At 35.6% G+C, this 27,117-nt stretch overlaps 1 protein-coding gene across 1 annotated transcript; it reads left to right on the forward strand.

The window, feature by feature from the left end:
• Positions 1-17,298: 17,298 nt before the first annotated feature.
• LOC112911022 (olfactory receptor 2L8-like) lies at positions 17,299-18,237 on the forward strand. Its single transcript, XM_025987340.1, has one exon. The coding sequence runs from the start codon at positions 17,299-17,301 to the stop codon at positions 18,235-18,237; it is 939 nt and encodes a 312-aa protein (XP_025843125.1).
• Positions 18,238-27,117: the final 8,880 nt, after the last annotated feature.

The raw sequence follows: 27,117 nt of genomic DNA on the forward strand, positions 1-27,117 counted from the left end.
GCTACCCTATGACCCAGAAATTGCACTACTGGGTTTTTACGCCAAAGATACAGATGTAGTGAAAAGTCGGGACACCTGCACCTCAATGTTCACAGCAGTAATATACACAATAGCCAAACTGTGGGAGGAGCATGATGTCCTTCAACAGATGAATGGATAAAGAAGATGTGGTATATATATATTATTCAGCTAACAGAAAGGATGAATACTTATCATTTACATCCATGTGGATGGAACTAGAGGGTATCATGCTGAGTGAAATAAGTCAATCAGAGAAAGACTATTAGTTATTATATGGTCTCACTCATATATGGAATATTAGAAATAGTGGGCCATACGGGAAAGAGGGGAAACCGAATTAGGAAAAATCAGAGAGGAAGAAAAACCATGAGAGTCTCTTAGCTCTGGGAAATAAAGTCAGGGTTTCTGAAGGGGAAGAGGGTGGGAGGATGAGGTAACTAGGTGACAGGCAGTAAGAAGGGCATGTGATATGATGAGCACTGGGTGATATACTATATGTTGGCAAATTGGATTTAATTTTTTTTTAAATGTTAATAGGATTGATGAAACTTCAGCCACTCTGAGAGAGAGAGAGAGAAAGAGAGAGAGAGAGAGAGAGAAAGGTTTCCCACTAAGAAACAGTGCAAGTATGTTTTATCACACTGTTTTTCAACATCGTACTGAAAGTACTATCAAATGCAATTAGATAAGAAATGGAAATAAAATATATACAATTTGAGAAGGAAAAAAGGAAAAAAAAAGTCTTTCCTTATTCATGAGATAATTACCAGGTAGAAAATCATATAATTCACAAAACATTCTGGAAAATAATGTGTGATTTAATTAACATTACAAGATATAAGGCTAATATACAAAATCTAACGACTAAGGTATATACCAGCAAAGAGAGAATGCAATTTGAAATTAAAAACAAAATACCTTTTATATTAGTGATTACTTCTACCTCTCCCCCCATCAAGAAAAAATTAGAAAAAGAAAGGAGGAAGAAAGAAAAAGAAAGAAGAAAGAAGAAAGAAAGGTACAAATGTAATAAAATATGTACAGATATATATGCAGAATACAAAAATCTGAGGAATGCAATCAAAGCAGAAATAAATGAAGAATTATTACATGTTCATGGGAAAACTCAATGTTGTCAACACATTGTGTCTTCCTATTTTGATCTATAATTAAATGTTATCCTAAAGAAAACCCATAAAACTATTTTGTGGGGATTAAAATAGTGGTTATAAAGGTCATATGAATAAACAGAAAATTAAGAAGAGCCAACACAATATAGAAAAATAACATATTTGGAGTTTTAATACTATCCAATTTCAAGAACTACTATAAAGTTACAGCAATCATGACTAGTAGTTTGGTGAAAGAATAACTGAAGAAATCAGTGTAACCAAATAGAGAACCGAGAAATAATGTCATATAAAAAAGTCAACTAATCCTTAAAAAGGAAAAAGTCGGCATAATAAAGCAAATATAGTCCTTCCAGTAAACGTTTATGGAAAATCAGACATCTTCAAATCAATCAATTTACACACAAACTTTACATCCTTCACCAAAATTAATTCAAAATAGATTGTAGACCGACATTTAAAATGCAAATGTAGAATGTTGCTAGAAGATAATATAGAAAGAACCTAAATAATCTTAAATACAATAATGACATTTTAGATACAATGCCAAGTATAATTAATTTTGAAATTTTTATAAGTTGGATTTACTAAAATAAAAACTACTCCTGTGTGAGAGAATTTAAGAGAATGAAAAGAGATGGGAGGCGAGGCAAGACGGTGGAAGAGTAGGGTCCCGAATCACCTGTCCCCACCAAATTACCTGGATAACCTTCAAATATTCCTGAAAATCTACGAATTCGGCCTGAGATTTAAAGAGAGAACAGCTGGAATGCTACAGTGAGAAGAGTTCGTGCTTCTATCAAGGTAGGAAGATGGGGGGAAAAGAAATAAAGACACAAAAGGCCTCCAAGGGGGAGGGGCCCAGCGAGGAGCCGGGCTGAGGCTGGGGCGAGTGTCCCCAGGACAGGAGAGCCCCGTCCCGGAGGAGCAGGAGCTGCACCAACCTTCCCGGGCGGAAAGGGGCTCTCAGGGAGTTAGAGCAGGACCCAGGAGGGCGGGGATGCCCTCGGGCTCCCGGGGACACTAACAGGCACCTGCGCTCCGGGAGAGTGCGCCAAGCTCCCTCCCTGAGGGCTGCAGTGCGCACAGCGGGACCCGGAGTAGTTGGAGGGGCTCGGGCAGGGGCTCCCCGGAGGGGGCTGCGGGGGGAGCACGAATCCAACAGCGCAGGCTCCGGAGCACAGGGCGCCAGGACACAGCCCAGGATCCGGCCTCCCCCGGGACAGGCAGAGGCGGGGAGGGCCCAGGACAGCAAGGACGCTCCTGCTCCAGCTGAGCAGATCAGCGGCCCCGCCCCGGAGCCTCCAGGCCCTGCAGACCGAGAGCTGCGTAGTTACTGCGGGGGCTGACTCCAGGGCTGCAGAGCTGCCGCAGCCACTGGGGTTGTTCCTCCTGGGGCCTCACGGGTTAAACAACCCCCACTGAGCCCTGCACCAGGCAGGGGCAGAGCAGCTCCCCCAAGTGCTAACACCTGAAAATCAGCACAACAGGCCCCTCCCCCAGAAGACCAGCTGGACGGACAGGGGAAAAACAAATTATTGACCAAGCAGCACTGGAAAGTTCCAGGGGAAGTCGAAGTATTTACAGTATACAGAATCAAAAGATACCCTCGTTGTTGTTTTTTTTTTTTTTTAATTTCTGTTTGCTTCCCCCACACTATTTTTTTTCTTTTCTTCTCTCTTTCTTTTTTCCTCTTTTTTTTCTTTTCCTCTTTTTCTTTTCTTCTTTCTCTTCTCTCTTTTTCTCCTTTTCCCCATACAACTTGTTTTTGGCTGCTCTGCACTGAGCAAAATGACGAGGAGGAAAACCTCACTTCAAAAGAAAGAATCAGAAACAGTGCTCTCTCCCACAGAGTTACAAAATTTGGATTACAATTCAATGTCAGAAAGCCAATTCAGAAGCACATTTATAAAGCTACTGGTGGCTCTAGAAAAAACCATAAAGGACTCAAGAGACTTCATGACTCCAAAATTTAGATCTAATTAATCAGGAAGAAATTAAAAATCAATTGTATGAGATGCAATACAAACTAGAGGTCCAAATGACGAGAGTTAAGTAGGTGGAAGAACAAATGAGTGATATAGAAGACAAGTTGATAGCAAAAAGGGAAACTGAGGAAAAAAGAGACAAACAATTAAAAGATCATGAGGATAGATTAAGGGAAATAAATGACAGCATGAGGAAGAAAAACCTACGTTTAATTGGAGGTCCCGAGGGTGCCGAAATAGTCAGAGGTCCAGAATGTGTATTTGAACAAATCATAGCCAAAAACTTTCTTAATCTGGGAAGGGAAACAGGCAATCATATCCAGGAAATAGAGAGATGCCCCCCCCTAAAATCAATAAAAACCACTCAACACCTTGACATTTAACAGAGAAGCTTGCAAATTACAAAGATAAAGAGAAGATCCTTAAAGCAGCAAGAGACAAGAAATCTCTAACTTTTATGGGGAGAAATATTAGATTAATAGCAGACCTCTTCACAGAGACCTGGCAGCCCAGAAAGAGCTGGCAGGATATATTCAGGGTCCTAAATGAGAAGGCATGCAGCCAAGAATACTTTATGAAGCAAGACTTTCATTCAGAACAGAAGGAGAGATAAAGAGCTTCCAAGATAGGCAGGAACTTAGAGAATATGTGACCACCAAACCAGCTCTGCAAGAAATTTTAAGGGGGACTCTTAAAATTCCTCTTTAAGAAGTCCAATAAAACAATCCACAGAAACAGGGACTGAATAGGTATCATGATGACACTAAACTCATATCTTTCAATTGTAACTCTGAACATGAATGGGCTTAATGACCCCATCAATAGGCACAGGGTTTCAGACTGGATAAAAAAGCAGGACCCATCTATTTGCTGTCTACAAGAGACTCATTTTAGACAGAAGGACACGACAGCCTGAAAATAAAAGGTTGGAGAACCATGTACCATTCAAATGGTCCTCAAAAGAAAGCAGGGGTAGCCATCCTCATATCAGATAAACTAAAATTTATCCCGAAGACTTTCTTTAGAGAGTTAGAACAAATTATTTTAAGATTTGTATGGAATCAGAAAAGACCCCGAATAGCCAGGGGAATATTAAAAAAGAAAACCATAGCTGGGGGCATCACAATGCCAGATTTCAGGTTGTATTACAAAGCTGTGGTCATCAAGACAGTGTGGTACTGGCACAAAAATAGACACATAGATCAATGGAACAGAATAGAGAATCCAGAACTGGACTCTCTACTTTATGGTCAACTAATATTTGACAAAGAAGGAAAGACTATCCACTGGAAAAAATACAGTGTCTTCAATCAATGGTGCTGGGAAACTTGGACATCCACTTGCAGAAGAATGAAACTAAACCACTCTCTTGTACCATACACAAAGATAAACTCAAAATGGATGAAAGATCTTAATGTGAGACAAGATTCCATGAAAATCCTAGAAGAGAACTCAGGCAACACCCTTTTAGAACTTGGCCACAGTAACTTCTTGCAAGATTCATCCATGAAGGCAAGAGAAACAAAAGCAAAAATAAACTATTGGGACTTCATCAAGATAAGAAGCTTTTGCACAACAAAAGATATCGTCAACAAAACTAAAAGACAACCTACAGAATGGGAGAAAATATTTGCAAATGACATATCAGATAAAGGGCTAGTTTCCAAGATCTATAAAGAACTTATTAAACTCAACAGCAAAGAAACAAACAATCCAATCATGAAATGGGCAAAAGACATGAACAGAAATTTCTCAGAGGAAGACATAGACATGGCCAACAAGCATATGAGAAAATGCTCTGCATCACTTGCCATCAGGGAAATACAAATCAAAACCACAATGAGATACCACCTCACACCAGTGAGAATGGGGAAAATTAACAGGCAGGAAACCACAAATTTTGGACAGGATGTGGAGAAAGGGGAACCCTCTTGCACTCTTGGTGGGAATGTGAACTGGTGCAGTCACTCTCGAAAACTGTGTGGAGGTTCCTCAAAGAGTTAAAAATAAACCTTCCCTACGACCCAGCAATTGCACTGTTGGGGATTTACCCCAAAGATACAGATGCAATGAAACGCCGGGACATCTGCACCCTTTGTTCGTAGCAGCAATGTCCACAATAGTCAAACTGTGGAAGGAGCCTCGGTGTCCATCGAAAGAGGAATGGATCAAGAAGATGTGGTTTATGTGTACAATGTAATATTACTCAGTCATTATAAATGACAAATACTCACTATTTGCCTGGACGAGGATAGAACTGGAGGGTATTATGCTGAGTGAAATATGTCAATCGGAGAAGGACAAACATTATATGTTTTTCATTTGGGGGAAATAACAGTGAAAGGGAATATAAGGGAAGGGAGAATAAGTGTGTGGGAAATATCCAAAAGGGAGACAGAACATGAGAGTCTCCTACTCTGGGAAACGAGCTAGGTGTGGTGGAAGGGGAGGAGGGCGGGGGGTGGTGATGAATGGGTGACGGGCACTGATGGGGGCACTTGATGGGATGAGCACTGGCTGTTATTCTGTATGTTGGCAAATTGAACACCAATAAAAATAAATTTATTATAAAAATGGTAATATTAAAAGAAATTAATGATCACATGCAAATTGTGTGATATTATAAAAATTTAATTTTGTGTGTTTATATTGCATTTACCACATCCCATTTCAGTGTATGGAATTTTATAGCAACATACTCCAAACTTCAAAATGAAGGAATACTAGGCTCATCATTTCATTCTTACTTAATAATAACATATAATGTATATGATTCCATATAACTTTAGAGATATAATATTCAAAAGTTTGAATAAAATATATTTTTCCCCCCACGGAATTGACCTTAAACACATCTGTGGAAACATCTAAACATCTAACAAATTATCATTCTTTTCTTGGCCTAAGGCCATCCTGAGCAATTGGTGATTTAACCTACATGATTCAAGTCTCAGTGGACATTCTCAAGTGAACACACACAAAAAACACCAAGCATTATCCTTAATCTTCAAAGATTTCCTGAAGTCACGATTGCTGCTGAGTCTTCATGGAGTTATCTGAAATGTCAAACACAGGGATGAGACATGAGTATATACATTGGTTTGAAAAATACTGAAAGATATCTACTCAGAAAAATTATTCTCTTCATATGATGACTATAGGACCACTGTCAGCTATTCAAACCAGTAAGTTAGTAAAAGTAGGAGGTAATAAAAGGTGCATGTCCTAATTGGTTTTTTATTTCTCATTTGGGTTGAATTACTTTTGCAAGTGTTTTAAAATAATTTTATTTAAAATTAAGAACTACCTTTTATAAACAGTAGAATAAGCAATTGCTATATCCAGGCATCTCATTAATGACAGAATTTCAAAACAAAATTGTATGTCACAAAAATGAGTTTAAAAGATATTAAATATATAAAAATATTATATGTAATATATATTATATATCTAAATATAATTAAAACTTTAAAAATAATGGATTGCTTAAACACTTGTGTACTTGAAAAAATAAAGCTCTCTTGATACCCAGAATATTAATTATTAAACAGTTATGGAAAGAAATGGTGTTATTCTTAATAATCTATTATGAATTAGCAGTGAAATATGATGAATTTGATAATATAATCAATGGCTGATATTGCCTATGAGCATCTATGAACTTCTTTCCCAAATTTCTTCTGAAAAGCTAAGGTCTACACTAAATGATACTATATTCATGACAATATGGTCACTTTAAAAATAATAACTGCGTGAAAAATATATATTATATATTTATATGAATGCAAGTGAAACTTCAAATTTGAAAATTTATTTGTCTGAATCAAGATATTTTTAAAAGAACTTAATTTGAGAGATACATATTTTCCATTGAGAATGGGGAAGTAACACATAGTGTCCAGAGCTTGTAATGGATTCTCTACAGAGGAGGGATACTGCAGGTAAATAAAGAATGCTTTAGCATGGCAAATGTAGCATAAATTTTACTCTACAGAAGCGGTGCTGTTTTTATACAAGCATATGATGTGATTACATAGCTTTTTATCTTATTGAGTTAATTATTTTGGGATGGTACATTATTGACTGGGTTGAAATCATTCTAGATTTAGGATGAGCAGTTTAGGAAATGAGTGACATTAATGTTTGTAAGAGTCGTCAAGCTCAGAATCAGAAGATTTTAAATGGAGTTTGAGTGGGAACAACTGCATTTTTTTTACAACAAAAAAGTGATTTTGAAGCTATTTCATAAATGTGTTCTCTGGATAGGAAGGAAATGAGGGTCCTTGTAAGAGACAGGATTGAGTCATATTGGGATAGGCTTTAGATGGGCTTACATGAAAGTCAATTAAAAAATAGTATGTAGAAGTTTCTTCATCAGCAGTAGTTATAGTTAGTAATCTCGCCCCCCCCCCCACACACACATTTCTTACCTGTATTTTTGTGAGATTTTGTTTTGCCAATGAGTACAAATTGGTTAAATGGTTCCCTGAGTAAACTTACTGTTTATTCACACTTTATATGAATCTGCCTTTTCTAATGAAAGGATTTCTTGCCTAGATTTTATTCAAAGACATAAAAGGGAATTTGTAATAAAGATCAAATGGTAATTTCTAAATTTATCTATGGAGGGAATAATATATTTTCTTAATTTAAACAACACCTGGAAATAATTCAGGAATTCATAAAAATAATGGATATGTTATGGTTATTTTTTTCAACATAAATTTCACCCAATTGTATTGCATTCCATGTTTAATTTTGGCATTATATTTTTAAAAATTTTGTGCATGCCACTACCTTCTAGCGAAATAAGAATTGCATCTATGTTAGCAACCTAGGTTGATTTTTGAAAATCCAGTAGTGCATTGAAACAATGTGGGAACAATGTCACTGAGAAATTTAAGGATGACTGGAATATGGATAAAAATAACACAATGGTAATTATGTTTATTTTAGTGGCAATGATGATGGAGATGGCAAAAAATATCCCAGGTACTGTTTACTGGTCACTCATGTAACTCACACCAGTATAAATTATCACATTCAATCTTGTAATAACTTGTTTTTTCAGATTTATTGAGGTAAATTGACAAAAACCATATATATTTAAGGTACACAACTTACAATTTAATATACTTGCACATTAAAAAATCACTGCTAGTTAATATATCCACCAATTCACATGGTTACTCTTTATTTTTATGTTTTTGCTTGGTGAAAATACCACCAAATGGTGAGACCTGCTCTCATAGCAAATTTCAAACACACAGTGTTAACTATATATTGTGGTACATTATTAGATTTTCAGAACTTATTCATCTTGTATAATGGAAACTGTAGACTTTTACCTACATCCTCCTATTTCTTCCTCCCTTTACCTACTGACAACTGCCATCCTACTCTCTACTTCTAAAGTTTGACTATTTAGATTCCACATACAAAAATAATTAAGCAGTATATGTGTTTCTGCATCTGGTTTATTTAGATATCTTAATGTCCTCCAGGTCTGTTCATATGTTGTGGTTGCTATGATATATTTCATTTATCCATTCATTTGTCAATGTACATGTAAGGTCATTTTCATATTTTAGGTATTATGAATAGCACTGCAATGATGATTATAGGAATGCAAAGTCTTTTCAAGTAATTGATTTCATTTTATTTGGGTATATTCCCAGAAGTTGAATTGTTGGATTATATGGTAGCTTTATTTTTCACTTCTTGAGGAAACTTTATACTATTTTCCATTATGACTATACCAATTTACATTCCCATGATTAGTGGTCAAGTTTTTTTTTCTCCAAATACTATGAAACACTTGTTTTTGTTTTGTTTTGTTTGATAAGAGCCATTCTAAGAAGTGTGAGATCATATTTCATTGTGATTTTGATTTGCTCTACTTATCATCTACAGGCTCAGAGACTGAATTTACTAATCCAAGCTTACATATCTACTAAGTGGCAGAACTAGAATTAGATATAATATTGACTCCAAAATATCTGCAGCATGCTTATGTAATAAAGCAAAATAGATACATCTTCAATCTGAATCCAAACTCAAAGTATCTACTGATAAATCAGGTATCTTTCAAAATATCTGAGTGCCTATTTTTCTATTTATCTATCCGTGCCAATTCACATTGTGGAATTTCGTTAAGGTATATTAAGAAGTACAAGGATTTGTGTACATGTGCATTTTAGATCTCTTTTTAAAATAGTTTTATTAAATATGTAAGCAATGTATGTTTTTAGTTGTTTAGCAAGTTATAGAGCTTGTGAACAATAATAATTTTAATTCTTAAGTCACAGAAGTATTATGAACTATATACTCATTGCAACTTTACAGGAAAATCTGTTGTGGAAATATTTGAAGGGATAAAAGAATTCATGTATGACTCCACACAGACACTGTACAGAAATATCCTTGGTCAGAAGATTCTCCCTATGGTCATCTGATTCAGATCCTATGAAAGCCATTTCACAATACTTTAAGTTCTAGATAACTGATGGCAATGCAAAATAATCATTATCTATGCACATGGAGATACAAGTATGACCAAACATTTCAAGAACGAAGGTAGACTCTGTGAAGACATTAGGTTCAAATTTGTCCTGGGAAATCTGATCTGATAGGTCTTTTATAGGATTCCTCCCTTAGAATGAGTAAGGAAGTTCACTTTTGGTAAAGTTCAGCACTCTAAACTATGTCAGGTTCTTGAAAAGAGAGGAACCAATCCAAATGTATATGAGAATTAGTAGAGTTTTTTGTTTTTTTTTTTTTTTGTTTTATATTCATATTCTTTTTAAAAGTTTGGCTTGATATTCTTTTTATTTTATTTTTATTTCTTTAATAATAAATTTATTTTTTATTGGTGTTCAATTTGCCAACATACAGAATAACAGCCAGTGCTCATCCCATCAAGTGCCCCCCTCAGTGCCCATCACCCATTCACCTCCACCCCCTTCCCTCCTCCCCTTCCACCACCCCTAGTTCATTTCCTGGAGTTAGGTGTCTTTATTTTTTTTAAAACCTCCAGTAAAGCAATGTAAGATTTCTTTGGTAAATGCATTCATGTTGCAAGTATGCAAATACTCAGACCAAATCTAATATGACCAGAATTATTTAGCAATCAGAAAGATATACATTTGAGATTAGTTTGATTCAGAAGGAATTTCTATATTGTCAAGTATCCAGATGACACATATCCAGATCTGCTACTTGATCACTATATAGTTTTAAATAATTTACTTCTAATCACTGGGAATCAGTTCTTCATCCTTATAATAATGGTCCTATGTTTGAAAAATCTATTTCTTCTATATATAAATGAATCACTAAAGTGAGTTTTTTTTTCAATTTTTGTTTGCAACTGAATAGGAACATGGAAACATAGGGAAAATAACACAAGAAAAAATAATGCTTATTAAATATATATTAACATGAAATTTATTTATTTACTTATTATTTTTAAGATTTTATTTATTTCTTCATGAGAGATATATAGAGAGAGGCAGAAACACAGGCAGAGGGAGAAGCAGGATCCCCATAGGAGCCTGTCCATTCAGGATTTCTGTTCTGTGCTGTTTTTTTTTTTTTTTTCTCATGATTGCACAGAGATAATACTAACTACTTCATGGAATCTTTGCTATAGCTGAGACTGAATAAAATACAAAGAGAAGAAATACTACCAATGTTAATTTCCTTGGTAACTACAAATATGACATTTTAATTTAGTCAATAATTGAAACTAATAATATAAATTATATCTTATGGTATCAGTTTAATATGCTGGTCCAATGTTTATCCAAATGCCAACTTACACAGAAAAGTAGCTCTCCCAATTTTTCTCTGAAAGTTGACTGTGACTGCATAATAATTGAAAATAAATTGCTCTATATATAACCAGGACAAAAAAATATATATAACCAGGACAATGATGTAGGTTTTTCACAATAGATTTGGATATTACACTTGCAATAATTTGAGTAAATGCAAATTATTAATTGAAATGACTTTAATATTACTTTAATATTTTATTTAAATAATCCATGGACACGACATCAAAAAACTATAGGTAAAATTATGATCCCTAGCCAACAACTCCAGACTTCCAAGACAAGTACTTCAAATTATTTTACATTTCCCATAACTTTTTTGATATTTTAAACAAGATTCTTACCTCCTAGTGGTTGATTCCTAAATCCAATTACAAGACTGTGATTTATACCTCAGGCCACTGTGAATTTAGTGCTGCCACCTCTCTGCATTACCACCTTTCCTTCTTCTCTCTTGCCCCATTCAACATAGTTACACTCCATTTTATGTTCCAGGACATGCACTGACAGCATTGTTTCATCTTTAGAACTTATTGGTTGCATATACAATATACAACAGTATTGTAAATATGATATTAGTTTGTATTATTATATATATTTCCACTCATCTTACTATATTTTCTCTCAAGAAGATTTTGAGATATTTTTAGGTGATATTGAGAATGATTATGAAATTATTTTCAAAAGGATATATAATATTTTTTAAAGATTTTATTTATTTATTCATAGAGATGCAGAGAGAGAGAGAGGCAGAGACACAGGCAGAGGGAGAAGCAGGCACTATACAGAGAGCCTGACGTGGGACTCGATCCAGGGTCTCCAGGATCACACCCTGGGCTGCAGATGGCGCTAAGCCGCTGCGCCACCAGGGCTGCCCGGATATATAGTATTTTCAAGAAAATATTATTTAATAGATTACTTCTCATTTATTTCTTGTATTTATTGCATACTATTTGAACATTGTATCTCATATAATGGTTCTGAATGTTTGTGTTGAATGATATTCATTTCAAAATATTCGTGTCACACTCTTTTTTAGGATTGACCAGAAGTATATGTTGGGGCATCTTTAATAATAATAATAATAATAATAATAATAATAATAATAACATATAAATTATTATATATAAATGTTTAAATATTTATTTATTTGAGAGAGCTTATGTGGGTTGGGGAAAGGGTAGAGGGAGAGAATCTTTCAAGGAAACACCTCACTGAGCACAGAGGCCAACTCAGGGCTCTATCTCATGACCCATGAGATCATGACCTGAGCCTAAACCAAGAGTTGACCACTTGACCAACAGAGCCAATGGAGTGCCCCTATGTTGGGTCATTTATATTAATCCTCTCGTTCTCCTATCTGTTCTAAATATCAAATCTTGTTTTGTTATGGTTGTTTTCTTTATGGTTGATTTTTCTCCACCTTATTTTTTTAAATTCTCATTACATTAATGATATTAATTATTATCCCTTTAATTTCCAGAAGTCCTTTACTGTTGTCTGGCATTTTTGAATTAATATAACACATGATATTTTTACTTTGGATTTAACATCTTCCCATATTTCTCTGAAAACATATTTTTATATTAAAGTTTTATTGAATTTATCCCAATAATTTTTATATTGGGGTGTGTGTGTGCCTGTCTTTGGTGTAATAACTTCCTCAAAAGTCTGATGGCTCTGGTCCTAGAAGAGTATTAGATAATGAAGCACTGCAATCCTTTTTAGGCATATGCTGGGCTTACTTATTGATGATATTCTTTCTGGTTATTGTGACCACTCATTCCCACGTTGAATAATCTCAAGATGCCATTTCTTCTTTTCCTTTTAGGTGATTGTTTCATAAAAGTTCTTCTATGAAAAAATTTTTAATTTTTTCATCTCTGAATTCATCCTCTGGTCTCCTTACTAATTTTTTAAACTTATATTTACTTATTAAAAATATTTCTTTTTTTTAACGATAAAAGATAATTGCATTTTTTATTTTTTTAATAATAAACATTTTTCATTGGTGTTCAATTTGCCAACATACAGAATAACAGCCAGTGCTCATCCCGTCAAGTGCCCCCCTCAGTGCCTGTCACCCATTCACCCCCACCCCCCGCCCTCCTCCCCTTCCACCACCCCTAGTTCATTTCCCAGAGTTAGGAGTCTTTATGTTCTGTCTACCTTTCTGATGTTTCCCACACACTTATTCTCCCTTCCCTTATATTCCCTTTCACTATTATTTATATTCCCCAAATGAATGAGAACATACAATGTTTGTCCTTCTCCGATTGACATATTTCACTCAGCATAATACCCTCCAGTTCCACCCACATCGAAGCAAATGGTGGGTATTTGTCGTTTCTAATGGCTGAGTAACATTCAATTTTATACATAAACCACATCTTCTTTATCCATTCATCTTTCGATGGACACCGAGGCTCCTTCCACAGTTTGGCTATTGTGGACATTGCTGCTAGAAACATCGGGTGCACGTGTCCCGGCGTTTCATTGCATCTGTATCTTTGGGGTCAATCCCCAGCAGTGCAATTGCTGGGTCGTAGGGCAGATCTGTTTTTAACTCCTTGAGGAACCTCCACACAGTTTTCCAGAGTGGCTGCACCAGTTCACATTTCCACCAACAGTGCAAGAGGGTTCCCTTTTCTCCGCATCCTCTCCAACATTTGTGGTTTCCTGCTATGTTAATTTTCCCCATTCTCACTGGTGTGAAGTAGTATCTCATTGTGGTTTTGATTTGTATTTCCCTGATGGCAAGTGATGCAGAGCATTTTCTCATGTGCATGTTGGCCATGTCCATGTCTTCCTCTGTGAGATTTCTCTTCATGTATTTTGCCCATTTCATGATTGGATTGTTTGTTTCTTTGGTGTTGAGTTTAATAATTTCTTTATAGATCTTGGAAACTAGCCCTTTATCTGATACATCATTTGCAAATATCTTCTCCCACTCTGTAGGTTTTCTTTTAGTTTTGTGGACTGTATCCTTTGCTGTGCAAAAGCTTCTTATCTTGATGAAGTCCCAATAGTTCATTTTTGCTTTAGTTTCTTTTGCCTTCGTAGATATTTCATTAACTTCAGTAAAGTAGTGTTCTCTAGAGTAGAATTCAGTGATTAATCACTTACATACAACACCCAGGGCTCATCACAAGAAGTGCCATCTTTAATATCCATTACTATTTAGCCCAGCCCCCAACCACCACCCTTTATCAACCCTCAGTTTGTTCTCTATCATTAAAAGTCCTTTATGGCTTGTTTTCCTCTCTTTTACTTTCCCCCTTCCCATATCTTCATCTGTTTTCTTTATTAAATTCAACAAATAAGTCAGATTCTATGGTATTTGCCTTTCTCTGACTTATTTATTTTGCTTAGTGTAATACACTGTAGCTCCATCCACATCATTGCAGTGGCAAGATTTCATTTTTGAAGGCTGAGTAATATTCCAGCATATCTAACTATATATCTGTACCTATAATATCTATTTATATCTATATATCACATCTTCTTGATGCATTCATTAGTCAATGAAATTTTGAGCTCTCCCCATAGTTTGACTATAGTTGATAATGCTGCTATAAACATCAGAATGCTTGAACCCTTTAAATCTCTATTTTTGTATTATTTGGGTGAATACTTAGTAGTGTATTTGCTGGATTGTAGAGTAGCTCTATTTTTAACTTCTTGAGGAACATTCAAGCTGTTATCCAGAGTAGCTGCACCATTTTGCATTCCTATCAAGAGTTAAAGAGGGCTACTCTTTTTCTGCATTTTCAACAAAAACTGTTATTTATTGTGTTGTCAATTTCAGCCATTCTGACAGGTGTGAGGTGGTATATCATCATGATTTTGATTTGTATTTCCCTGAGGAAGAGTGTTAAGTATCTTTTGTTAGCCATCCGGATATCTTCTTTTGAAAAATGTCTATTCATGTCTTCTGTCCATTTATTAACCGGTTTTTGTTTTTGTTTTTTTGGATATTGAGTTTGATAGGCTCTTTATAGATTTTATATACTAACCCTTCAACATATATGTAATCTGCAAATATCTTCTCCTATTCTGTAAGCTTCCCTTTAGTTCTGTTGTTTTCTTTGCTGTGCAAAAGCATTTTATCTTGGACGATCCCTGGGTGGCTAAGGGGTTTGGCGCCTGCCTTTGGCCCAGGGCACGATCCTGGGGTCCTGGGATCAAGTCCCACATAGGGCTCCCGGTGTGGAGCCTGCTTCTCCCTCTGCCTGTGTCTCTGCCTCTCTCTCTCTCTCTCTCTCTGTGTCTATCGTAAATAAGTAAATAAATCTTTAAAATAAAAAGCATTTTATCTTGATAAAATCCCAAATAGTTCATTTTTGCTTTTTATTTCTTTGTTTCAGGGGTTCTAATGACGTCCATGCTGAGGTCAAAGTGGTTGCTTCCTGTGTTCTTCCCTAGCATTTTTATGGATTCCTATCTCACATCTAGGTCTTTGGTACCTTTGAGTTTATTTTGTGTATGGTGTAAGAAAGTGGTTCAGCTTCAGTGTACTGTCACTGCTCATTTTTCTAAAACCGTTTGTTGATGAGATTTCCGTTTTTTTTTTTTTTGTTTTGTTTTGTTTTGCATTGGATATGTGGTCCATTATTTGGTTCTCTATTCTGTTCCATTGATCTTTGTGTCTATTTTTGTGCCAGTACTATCATGTCTGGATGACTACAGCTTAGTATTATAGCTTGAGATATGGAATCATGATGCTTCCAGTTTTATTTCTCTCTTTTAGAATTGCTTTGTCTAATCAGGGCCTTTTGTGGTCTCATATAAATTTTAGGATTGTTTGTTCTAGCTCTGTGAAAAATAGTGGTGGTATTTTGATAGGGGTCACATTAAATGTGTAGATTGCTTTGAGCCGTCTAGACATTTTAAAAATGTTTGTTCTTCTAATCCATGAGCATGGAATGCTTTTCCATTTATTTGTGTCCTCTTCAATTTTTTTCATAAATGTTTTATAGTTTTCTGATACAGATCTTTTATCTTTTTTGGATAAGTTTATTCCTTATTTTCTTATTGCTTTTGGTGCAATTACAAATGGAATCAGTCCCTTGATTTTTCCTGCTATTTCATTACTCGGGTAGGCGACAGATTTCTGCACAACTGATTAATTCCTTTGCTTCATCTATCCTCATTTTATGACCTCCACATGATATTGCATGTAGGTTATAGAATTTTTAATCCCAGCCTGACTAGATTTTAGTTCTTCCATTGCTGAAGTAAAGGATTCTCTTGTGTCTTCTATATATTCAGGGGGTCAGACAAGTTTAAGGTCCCCCTAATTCTCTTCCATTTTAACTCCTTCTAATTATTTGTTATTATACTAACTGAAATGTATGAGAGAAGGGTGATACAGATATTTGTTAAACTCACATTTATCTAGAAATGGAAATAGCTTTGAATATACAAAAACAAAAAAGTGCAAAAAATGAATAAGTAAGAAAATGTACCATAACACAATGCATAACATCATATAACTATTGAGAAGCAGATGAACAGAATGTACATCTTTTTTTTATGAACTTAAATGTAGTCATATAAGCTACAAAAGAATTGAAGAATAAGTTCTCATGAAAAGTGTTTACTTAACTAGGGCTTTTGGAATTTGGGTAAGGAGGAAGAAGAAAATTGCTTTGTGTAAATAGTATTTGGCAAAAATAATTCATTGTATATTTCTGGAGGAAAAAGCAGTAAAAAAGTGATATGTGGTGCTAAGAGGCTTGATTCGGCAAGATTTTTGAGCAAATTCCAAAGAAATGAATATATGTCTGCAATATGATCCAATAGGCTACCATAGTTTCAGAAATGTTGGGCTTAATTATAACAAAAGCATCCCCTAAGTGCATGCAATGCACAAATGCATTCAAATATGAGTCTGTAATTTAGTTTATTTATATTAATTAATAAAGCCTACACACGAGATGTAACGTCTGCCTTTGTTAATAGTTAAATTTATGTAGGAAAATAAAGTAAACATATCTTAATAAAGTCATTACAAATTTGCAGATTTCTTTAAAATATTTTAAAAATATTTTTGCATTGAATATGTGGATAAAATAAATCTACATTTATTTTATAATATATAAAATAAAAATTTTATCTATGAGGAAAAATGTTTTTCTTTTCAAAATAGTTGTATATTGTTATCATTGTTGGTATTTATTATTATTATTATTATTATTATTATTTTAAAGCTGCAATGATTCCTGAATAAATCACAGTGTAATTAAAATAGCAAATTAATAAGAGTTTATTTTTCTATATTTAATGTGTGTCTATCTTTAGGGGAAACAAAAGTAATGCCCCATGGAAAATAATAACCCAAATTCTACAGATTTCTTCCTATTGGGGTTATTTCCACCATCAAGAATTGGCCTGTTCTTCTTCATTCTCATTGTTTTCATTTTCTTAATGGCGCTTTTTGGCAACTTGTGCATGATCATCCTCATCTTCCTAGACACGCATCTCCACACACCCATGTATTTTCTACTTAGTCAGCTCTCCCTCATGGACCTGAGCTACATTTCCACCATTGTCCCTGAGATGGCTTCTAATTATCTCTCTGGAAACAAGTCTATTTCTTTCATTGGTTGTGGGGTTCAGAGCTTCTTCTTCCTGACTTTAGCAGGTGGAGAAGGATTAATATTGGCCTCAATGGCCTATGATCGTTATGTGGCTATTTGCTTTCCTCTCCACTATGCCATTCGTATGAGCAAAAGAGTGTGTGTGCTGATGATAACAGGATCTTGGATAATGGGCTCAATCAACTCCTGTGCCCACACTGCATATGCCCTCAATATACCTTACTGTCAATCCAGAGCCATTAACCATTTCTTCTGTGATGTCCCAGCCATGTTGACATTGGCCTGCATGGACACCTGGATCTATGAGTACACAGTGTTTGTAAGCACCACACTCTTAATTGTGTTTCCTTTCATTGGCATTGCATGCTCTTATGGCCGGGTCCTCCTTGCCATCTGCCGCATGCAATCAACAGAAGGGAGGAAGAAAGCCTATTCCACCTGCAGCACTCACCTCACTGTGGTGACTTTCTACTATGCACCCTTCGCTTACACTTATCTACGCCCGAGATCCCTGCGAACTCCAACAGAAGACAAGACTCTGGCTGTCTTCTACACCATCCTAACTCCAATGCTCAATCCCATCATATACAGCATGAGAAATAAGGAGGTAATGGGGGCCCTGAGACGACTGATTCAGAGGATCAGCTCTGAAAAGACGTAGAGGAATTTCTTATTTGGCCTGCTGCCTCAGAAGTAGATCACTTTCTCCGTGTATACTCCCTAAGAACAATATTATTCTAGGGTTGAAGACAGAGAATAAAATAATCTGGAAGATTAAAATAACTGAGATTTGACAAAGTAATTGTATATTCATAAAATTCCTTTTTTTTTCTTTGTGAAGGTAAATATTTTGTTTTAACTTGTGGGCAATAATGTGTTCTTGGTATGCATAAGTGATAATAGAAACAATCCAGCTTGATGGCATTATTCAATACACTACTTATACACTTAGTGCATATTCCCTAAATGCTTAAAAAATGACAAAAGAACAATAAACATTGTATCATTTCCAGGTTTATATAAAGACATATATTGATAGATGATAGATAGATAGATAGATAGATAGATAGATAGATAGATAGATATTTGTTTCATTTCTATTATAGTTTATTCTTAAGTAGTGAATGCTGGTTTTTCTGATTCCCAATTTTCAGGGAAAAGTGATAGATACAGAGATTTGGCATAAAATTTTCTCATGAAATTAGAAGTTCTCCCACCATTAGAAAGGAAATTGAGTTTATATCTTTCATGAGGGGGAATCTAGATGGGTCATTTTCATGAATCATTAGAAAGCAATTTATTTAAAAAATAAATTAATAAAAAGAAAGCAATTTATTACAGGTCTACCTCAGGATAAATAATTTTGATTGAGGAGAAGCAAAATAGACTAAGAGTGAGAGCCATTATATTTAAAAAATTGATGAGAGTTACATACTATCTAGCAATGAGTAATAAATCAGACCTGCTTCCAAATAATTCCTCTAAAAGCTCAAACTTTACATTTCCCAAATCTGTTAATATTCTTTTATCAGATCATTTCTGTTGTGTATATTACATTATACATTTAGTATTCTCATAATTCTAATGAAGCAGAATTAGAGGTTTGATCCGGGTTAACTTTCTGTACCACATTTTTTAATAGATATATCTGTTCAACCACTAGCCCACAAAAGTCCTGCCATTCTCTCCAGATTAGCTGTACACCTGAAGACTATGGATGAATGAATATCATTGTTCATGGGACAATTCTGCTATATTTTTATTTTCTGGGAGAAGATTTAAATAAAGAAGTTAGAATCAAAATATAAGAAGTCCTTGAATTGGAAATAAATATTTTTCTTCCAAACTAGAAGAAGGTATATATATATATATATAAATTTGGATATTTTTATACTAAAACTAAGTAAGCCTTTAGAGATTTATAGATTATTAGCTAGCTATGAGCTTGATCTGGGAATTAGTCTTCCTAAGATATATCATGGGTAAATATTCTCATCACAAGAAACTATGTAATATAGTAATATTTTCCAAAAGTAAGCATTTGTTTGAGATGGAAAATTTACTTCATATTACATAATAAAAATTTCAAATCTGGAAGAAAAAAAAGGACATTAACTGCTTACTTTTAGTCACCAAATGATCATTAATTAACTCATTACCAGCAAGCATTTTCAATTATGTTAATTTGGAAATTAAAATGTGATTACCTAAGGTTCTTAACTGAAGTGAATTCATTTTTCAACTAAAATAAATTCAGTCCAACTTAAAAATAAAATAGTATATTAAAAAAGAGTGAGAGGAGGAGCTAAGATGGACCCACAGTAGGAAGACCCTAAGGTCATCTTATTCCTTGACCACAACTAGATATCTAATAAATCATTCTGAATACCGTAGAAATTGGTCTGAAGACTGACATAACAAAATCCACAAATAGAATGAAATAAGAAGCCACACTGAAGAAGGTAGGAAGTGCAGAGGTGCACTTTGGGGGATAAATGGAGCATTAGCGCTGTGAAGAGGAGGGAGCCCTGATCATAGAGAAAGGCGAGGATGAATGCTATCCAGGGGAATGCTCCAGGAGAACACTTCCCCAAAGTCACTGACTGGGAAAAGGAGAGGGGCTGATTTTTATGAGTTTTTGCAACCATCTGGTGTTTGAATACTGGAGTTCTAAAGGTCTGTAGGCTTGGCTGATATAGAGCCCTGCAATGCTGCCCTGCTTCTGGAAAAGAAGACAAGCAAGAAACCAGAGGCAGACAGCAAGATCTGAGGACAGCCTGAGGGGAGATTATTTGTTCTTTTTGGGAGCATGTCTATGAGAGGTAACTTTCATGTAGACACCTCTCCAGGGACAAAGGAGCCAGCAGTCACCATTTTCCTCCCCTGACCCTCAGCATAAATTCAGAGTGACCTGACTGGGACAACTCCACTCTGAAACTGGCTGCTGAGCCTGCTAGCTCCAAGTCCCATGACCTTGCATTCTGGTGCATCTGTGCCTCTAAGTCAAATCTCACTCAATTCCAGCACAGGGAGACACTCTCCCAGAAGAACACTGCAGAACCTGCCCACATCACATTCCTAAATCTTGGAGTTCCTTTTTTTTTGGGGGGGGGGGAGGATATATCTATTTACTTTAGAGAGAGAGAATGAAAGGGGAAGGGCACAGGGAGAGGAAGAAGAAATAGCCAGAGACCTGGGTCTTTGGGTCTAGACCCATAGACCCATAATATAACTGATGGAGAAGTAATATAACTGATGGAGAATTTAAAGCAAGAATCATAAGGCTGCTCACTGGCTTGAGTTAAGAATGAAAGGGATAAAGAAGATGTGGTCTATGTATACAATGGAATATTACTCAGCCATTAGAAGTGACAAATACCCACCATTTGCTTCAACGTGGATGGAACTGGAGGGTATTTTTTTTTAAATATATATATATATTTTTTAATTTTTATTTACTTATGATAGTCACAGAGAGAGAGAGAGAGAGGCAGAGACACAGGCAGAGGGAGAAGCAGGCTCCATGCACCGGGAGCCCGACATGGGATTCGATCCCGGGTCTCCAGGATCTCGCCCTGGGCCAAAGGCAGGCGCCAAACCGCTGCGCCACCCAGGGATCCCGGAACTGGAGGGTATAATGCTGAGTGAAGTAAGTCAATCGGAGAAGGACAAACATTATATGTTCTCATTCATTTGGGGAATATGAATAATAGTGAAAGGGAATATAAGGGAAGGGAGAATAAGTGTGTGGGAAATATCAGAAAAGGAGACAGAACATAAAGACTCCTAACTCTGGGAAATGAACTAGGGGTGGTGGGAAGGGAGGAGGGCGGGGGGGGGGTGAATGGGTGATGGGTACTGAGGAGGGCACTTGACGGGATGAGCACTGGGTGCTATTCTGTAAGTTGGCAAATTGAGCACCAATAAAAAAAAATAAATTCATTATAAAAAAATAAAATTGAAGAAAACCAGGTGAAAAAAAAATGAAAGGGAAGCCCTTATCACACAGGTAAAAGAGTAAAAAAAAAAAATCCAGAAATGGGGTGGCTGGAGTCTTAGTTGGTTAAACATCCAACATTTGATTTCATCTCAGATCATGACCTCAGGGTCCTGAGATAGAATCCCAGTAAGATTCCACACTCAGCAGGAAATCTGCTTCTCTTTCTCTCCTTTGACCCCTGTCTCCACTTGTGCCCTCTCTCTCTAAAATAAAGAATTCTTTTTGAAAACTAGAAATTAAAATGGCAGTAAGTGATATTTTAAAAACATTGAATGTAATGAACACAAAGATGGAATAAGCAAGGAATGAATATGTGATATAAAGGATAAAATAATGGAAAATAATGAAGCTTACCAAAGACAGAATGAATTACAGAATATAAGCATAGATTTAGGGGATTGGGGGCAGGGCAAGATGGCTGAGGAGTAGGGTCCCCAAGTCACCTGTCCCCACCAACTTAGCTAGATAACTTTCAAATCATCCTGAAACCTATGCATCCGACCTGAGATTTAAAGAGAGAACAGCTGGAATGCTACAGCGAGAAGGGTTTTCACTTCTAACAGGGTAGGAAAGTGGAAAAAACAAATAAGAATCAAGTGGGGGAGGGGCCCCGCAAGGAGCCAGGCTAAGGCGAGGCAGCGAAAGCCTCAGGACAGGAAAGCCCAGCTTTTGTTTCTTTTGCCTTCATGGATGTATCTTGCAAGAAGTTACTGTGGCCCAGTTCAAAAAGGGTGTTGCCTGTGTTCTCCTCTAGGATTTTGATGGAATCTTGTCTCACATTTAGATCTTTCATCCATTTTGAGTTTATCTTTGTGTATGGTGCAAGAGAGTGGTCTAGTTTCATTCTTCTGCATGTGGATGTCCAATTTTGCCAGCACCATTTATTGAAGAAACTGTCTTTCTTCCAGTGGATAGTCTTTCCTCCTTTATTGAATATTAATTGACCATAAGGTGAGGGTCCACTTCTGGATTCTCTATTCTGTTCCATTGATCTATGTGTCTGTTTCTGTGCCAGTACCACACTGTCTTGATGACCACAGCTTTGTAGTACAACCTGAAATCTGGCATTGTGATGCCCCCAGCTATGGTTTTCTTTTTTAAAATTCCCCTGGTGGGATCCCTGGGTGGCGCAGCGGTTTAGCGCCTGCCTTTGGCCCAGGGCACGATCCTAGAGACCTAGGTGCACGGAGCCTGCTTCTCCCTCTGCCTATGTCTCTGCCTCTCTCTCTCTCTCTCTGTGACTATCATAAATAAATAAAAATTAAAAAATAAAAAGAAAAAAATAAAATTCCCCTGGCTATTCGGGGTCTTTTCTGATTCCACACAAATCTTAAAATAATTTGTTCCAACTCTCTGAAGAAAGCCCATGGTATTTTGATAGGGATTGCATTAAACGTGTAAATTGCCCTGAGTAACGTTGACATTTTCACAATATTAATTCTGCCAATCCATGAGCATGGAATATTTTTCCATGTCTTTGTGTCTTCCTCAATTTCTTTCAGAAGTGTTCTGTAGTTTTTAGGGTATAGATCCATTACCTCTTTAGTTAGGTTTATTCCTAGGTATCTTATGCTTTTGGGTGCAATTGTAAATGGGATTGACTCTTTAATTTCTCTTTCTTCAGTCTCATTGTTAGTGTCTAGAAATGCCACTGATTTCTGGGCATTGATTTTGTATCCTGCCACGCTACCAAATTGCTGTATGAGTTCTAGCAATCTTGGGGTGAAGTCTTTTGGGTTTTCTATGTAGAGTAAGATGATCATAAATTAAACACACCTACATGAAATTAGTAGCATGTTACAAGCACATGTGGATGCCTTCCCATCCTTTCCCATTCTTTACCTACTTTTCCTTCCAAAAGTATCAGTATAATTACTTGTAACAGGCTGATTATTTGTACACATTTTTGCAATTGAATATGTGGACTCCTATTGTATGTAATTCTTGTATATGGCTGTTTTTATCTAATATTATTTTCCTGAGATTCATACAGAGTTTTGTTTAGAAGTAGTTAATTGATTTTTGTTGCTATGTGTTATGCTGTTATATAATTAAATATAGTCTATTTAAGCATTCTGGTTGCAATGGATATTTGGATTGTGTCTAGTTGGGGCTATGGTGCATTGTACTGTTGTGAACATCTAGTAATTGCCTTCTGTAACACACATACATGTATTTCTGATGGGTATTTATCAAGGAGTGGAATTGATAAATAATAAACTCTGTGTATATCAGAGTGAAAAATTATCCTACAGCTAAATAAAACATGGGGAAATATAGACATTACAATAGAATTCTGAATCTTTTAGGAAAATGATACACAGATAAGCAATTCATGGTAAGAAACTAATAAGCTTAAGTGAAATTATCAAAGAAAAGAAGAATATAAATAAATAAATTTAACAAGACAGTTACATATATATCTCATATATATGCATATATACATATATATATACATAGTTAACACATATACAAAGTTAGTATAAGTTCCATTAAACCCCATCAGTTTCTGTGTATATATGTGAGCTTTCAAGTTAACCATAGAATTAATTGACACAAGTACCTAAGTAGGTCAAAGAAAATTTATAATTAATGAGAATATGTACTTTATGAAATATAAAAACCTATAATAAAACACAATAATCATTTGTCATATTAGTTCAAACACAGAAAAATGCAGTAAATTAGGGAGTCCAGATACAGATTTGTACTTTATAATTTATGACAAAGGTGGTCAGTTAGTTCAGTGAAGCTGCTGGATCAACTGCATGTTCATTGTAAAAACAAAACAAAAAGAAAGATGTGCTCATTCTGATCATTTGCAAATTAAAAATAAACATAAATATAGATGGCAGTATGTCCAAATGTTAAAAGTTAAAGAATAAAACATCAAGATAATAATTTAGGACTATATTTTCATGATCTGGGATGCAAGAGCACATTTTAAATATGATAAAAAGAGACTAATAATAAAAACAAGATTGATAAATCATACTATCATAAGCAAAGATTGGTAAAAGATTTCCTTAAGCATAATTTTTATTTCATTCTCACCTTAATATCTTGTAATATACACACTTTCCACAATTTCCCGGCAAAAGGCTATCTGTTCTTCACAAGATCCAATTTTTAGTTTATGCATTTGCAGAATTAGGGCAAATATACACTTACTGACCCTTGCAATTTATTAGGCAATGTTATATGTTATGTACCTGTATTAACTAATTTAATTCTTTAAAATCATCAGTAGCTGCTATCATGAGTCTCAATAGAAAGGAATAAATCCCTGAGTAAATAAAGTGAACATTAAGTTACATCATCTTCCTATTCTCCTATCTGAACAGAGTAAGCCAGCCTTCCCCAGTTCCCCTCCACCACTGCAATAGACTTCTACCACATGGCCCTGTGTTTGGATTCCTAAGGACATACCACTATTTTTATACCACAGGCACTATTTGAAATTTATTTTTTACAAAACCATCCCAAGTAATTTACTTTTCTTGTTATATAAAACTTTTAAAATATTTTCTAACAATATATCAAGTAAAAATAAAAACAAGGAATTGATGAACACTATTAAAGCTTATTCAACTTCAGGGAATCTGGATGGCTTACTTGGTTAAGAATCCAACTCTTCTATGTGAGACAAGATTCGATCAAAATCCTAGAGGAGAACACAGGCAACACCCTTTTTGAACTCAGCCACAGTAACTTCTTGCAAGATACATCCACGAAGGCAAAAGAAACAAAAGCAAAAATGAACTATTGGGACTTCATCAAGATAAGAAGCTTTTGCACAGCAAAGGATACAGTCAACAAAACTGAAAGACAACCTACAGAATGGGAGAAGATATTTGCAAATGACGTATCAGATCAAGGGCTAGTTTCCAAGATCTATAAAGAACTTATTAAACTCAACAGCAAAGAAACAAAAAATCCAATCCTAAAATGGGCAAAAGACATGAAGAGAAATCTCACAGAGGAAGACATAGACATGGCCAATATGCACATGAGAAAATCCTCCACATCACTTGCCATCAGGGAAATACAAATAAAAACCACAATGAGATACCACCTCACACCAGTGAGAATGGGGAAAATTAACAAGGCAGGAAACCACAAATGTTGGAGAGGATGTGAAAAAGAATTAATTATGGAGATTAGTTAAAATTCTGTCTGTTTAATTTTTCCAGATTAAATAAGTCTTGTTTTAATAGAATAATATTACATAGGGATCCCTGGGTGGCTCAGTGGTTTAGCGCCTGCCTTTGGCCCAGGGCACCGTCCTGGAGTCCCCGGAACGAGTCCCGTGTCAGGCTCCCAGCATGGAGCCTGCTTCTCCTTCTGCCTGTCTCTGCCTCTCTCTCTCTCTCTCTCTCTCTCTCTGTCTATCATGAATAAATAAATAAATACATCCTTAAAATAAAAGAATAATATTACGTGAGTACCGTGTCATTATCTAACTTCCTGTCTATGATCTTGGGCACAATGAACCTGATTGGTTACATTAGTATTCAACCTGTGGACCCTCAGAAATGTGAGTCTCCTACTCCTATGACCATGCTAATCTTCTTAAGCTTTTTTTTTAAGTAAAAATACTGCAATATTTAACATAAAGCATCTCTTGAGTCATTTACATCTCCTAGACTATATGAATGTTTAAAAGTAAAATAGAGTTAATAATTTTGTAAACCTAGGAGTTAAAAGTTATCTGACTCTTTTTCACTTGAACAGCTATATTTTGAGTATTCACCTTAATTTCAATTTGCTTGTTCAGTAATGACAGCAGCTCCACACACACACACACACACACAAAATCATCAATGAAGACGATACATTTAATTATTGACTAGAGACCAAGTTTCTCTAGAGGGTTTGTGCAAACAGCATATGAGTTTCTGCCATGAATAAGCAGAAAGTTAACCACTTAATTTGAGATGTTGAAAGTGGGCAGCCCCAGCAGCATAGCGGTTTAGCGTGCCTGCAGCCCTAGCTGGAGACTCGGGATCGAGTCCCATGTTGGGCTCCTTGCGTGGAGCCTGCTTCTCTCTCTCTTTGTGTCTCTATGAATAAATAAATGAAATCTGAGATGTTAAAAGTTGTATACTATGGTTAAGAAAGTGACTTTTATGTTTAAATTCTACTTTCTACTGAATTGTTTATGGTAATGATTGAAGGCTTATTGTCTCAGGTAATGAATAACAGTAAGCTTTCAAATTCATAGTGTAGTAATAGTAATAGTTTCAATTTTAAATTATAAAAGTTTTCTTTTTAAATTTATTTTTCTGCTTCTTTGCAGCAATGCCACATTACATAGCTCGATTATTAAGATTATGTGGTTCCTTCTATATAACCCTGATATATTTGATCCTCCAGTAATACAGTTTTGTAAAAATATTATCAAAGAGGGGTAACTGAGTGCCTCAGTCAGTTAAGTTTAACCATGACCTGGTTTCAGCTCAGGTCATGATCTCAGCGTCTTGAGATTGAGCCCAAGAATATTTGTGGATAATGAAGAGAAACAGAAGAACCTATAAATGA

The sequence above is a fragment of the Vulpes vulpes genome, chromosome 7 (assembly GCF_048418805.1).
Source record: "Vulpes vulpes isolate BD-2025 chromosome 7, VulVul3, whole genome shotgun sequence".
Lineage (NCBI taxonomy): Eukaryota > Metazoa > Chordata > Mammalia > Carnivora > Canidae > Vulpes > Vulpes vulpes.

Coding starts and splice junctions, on each gene's coding strand:
- LOC112911022 (XM_025987340.1), top strand. CDS start 17,299: ATGGAAAATAATAACCCAAATTCTACAGATTTCTTCCTATTGGGGTTA.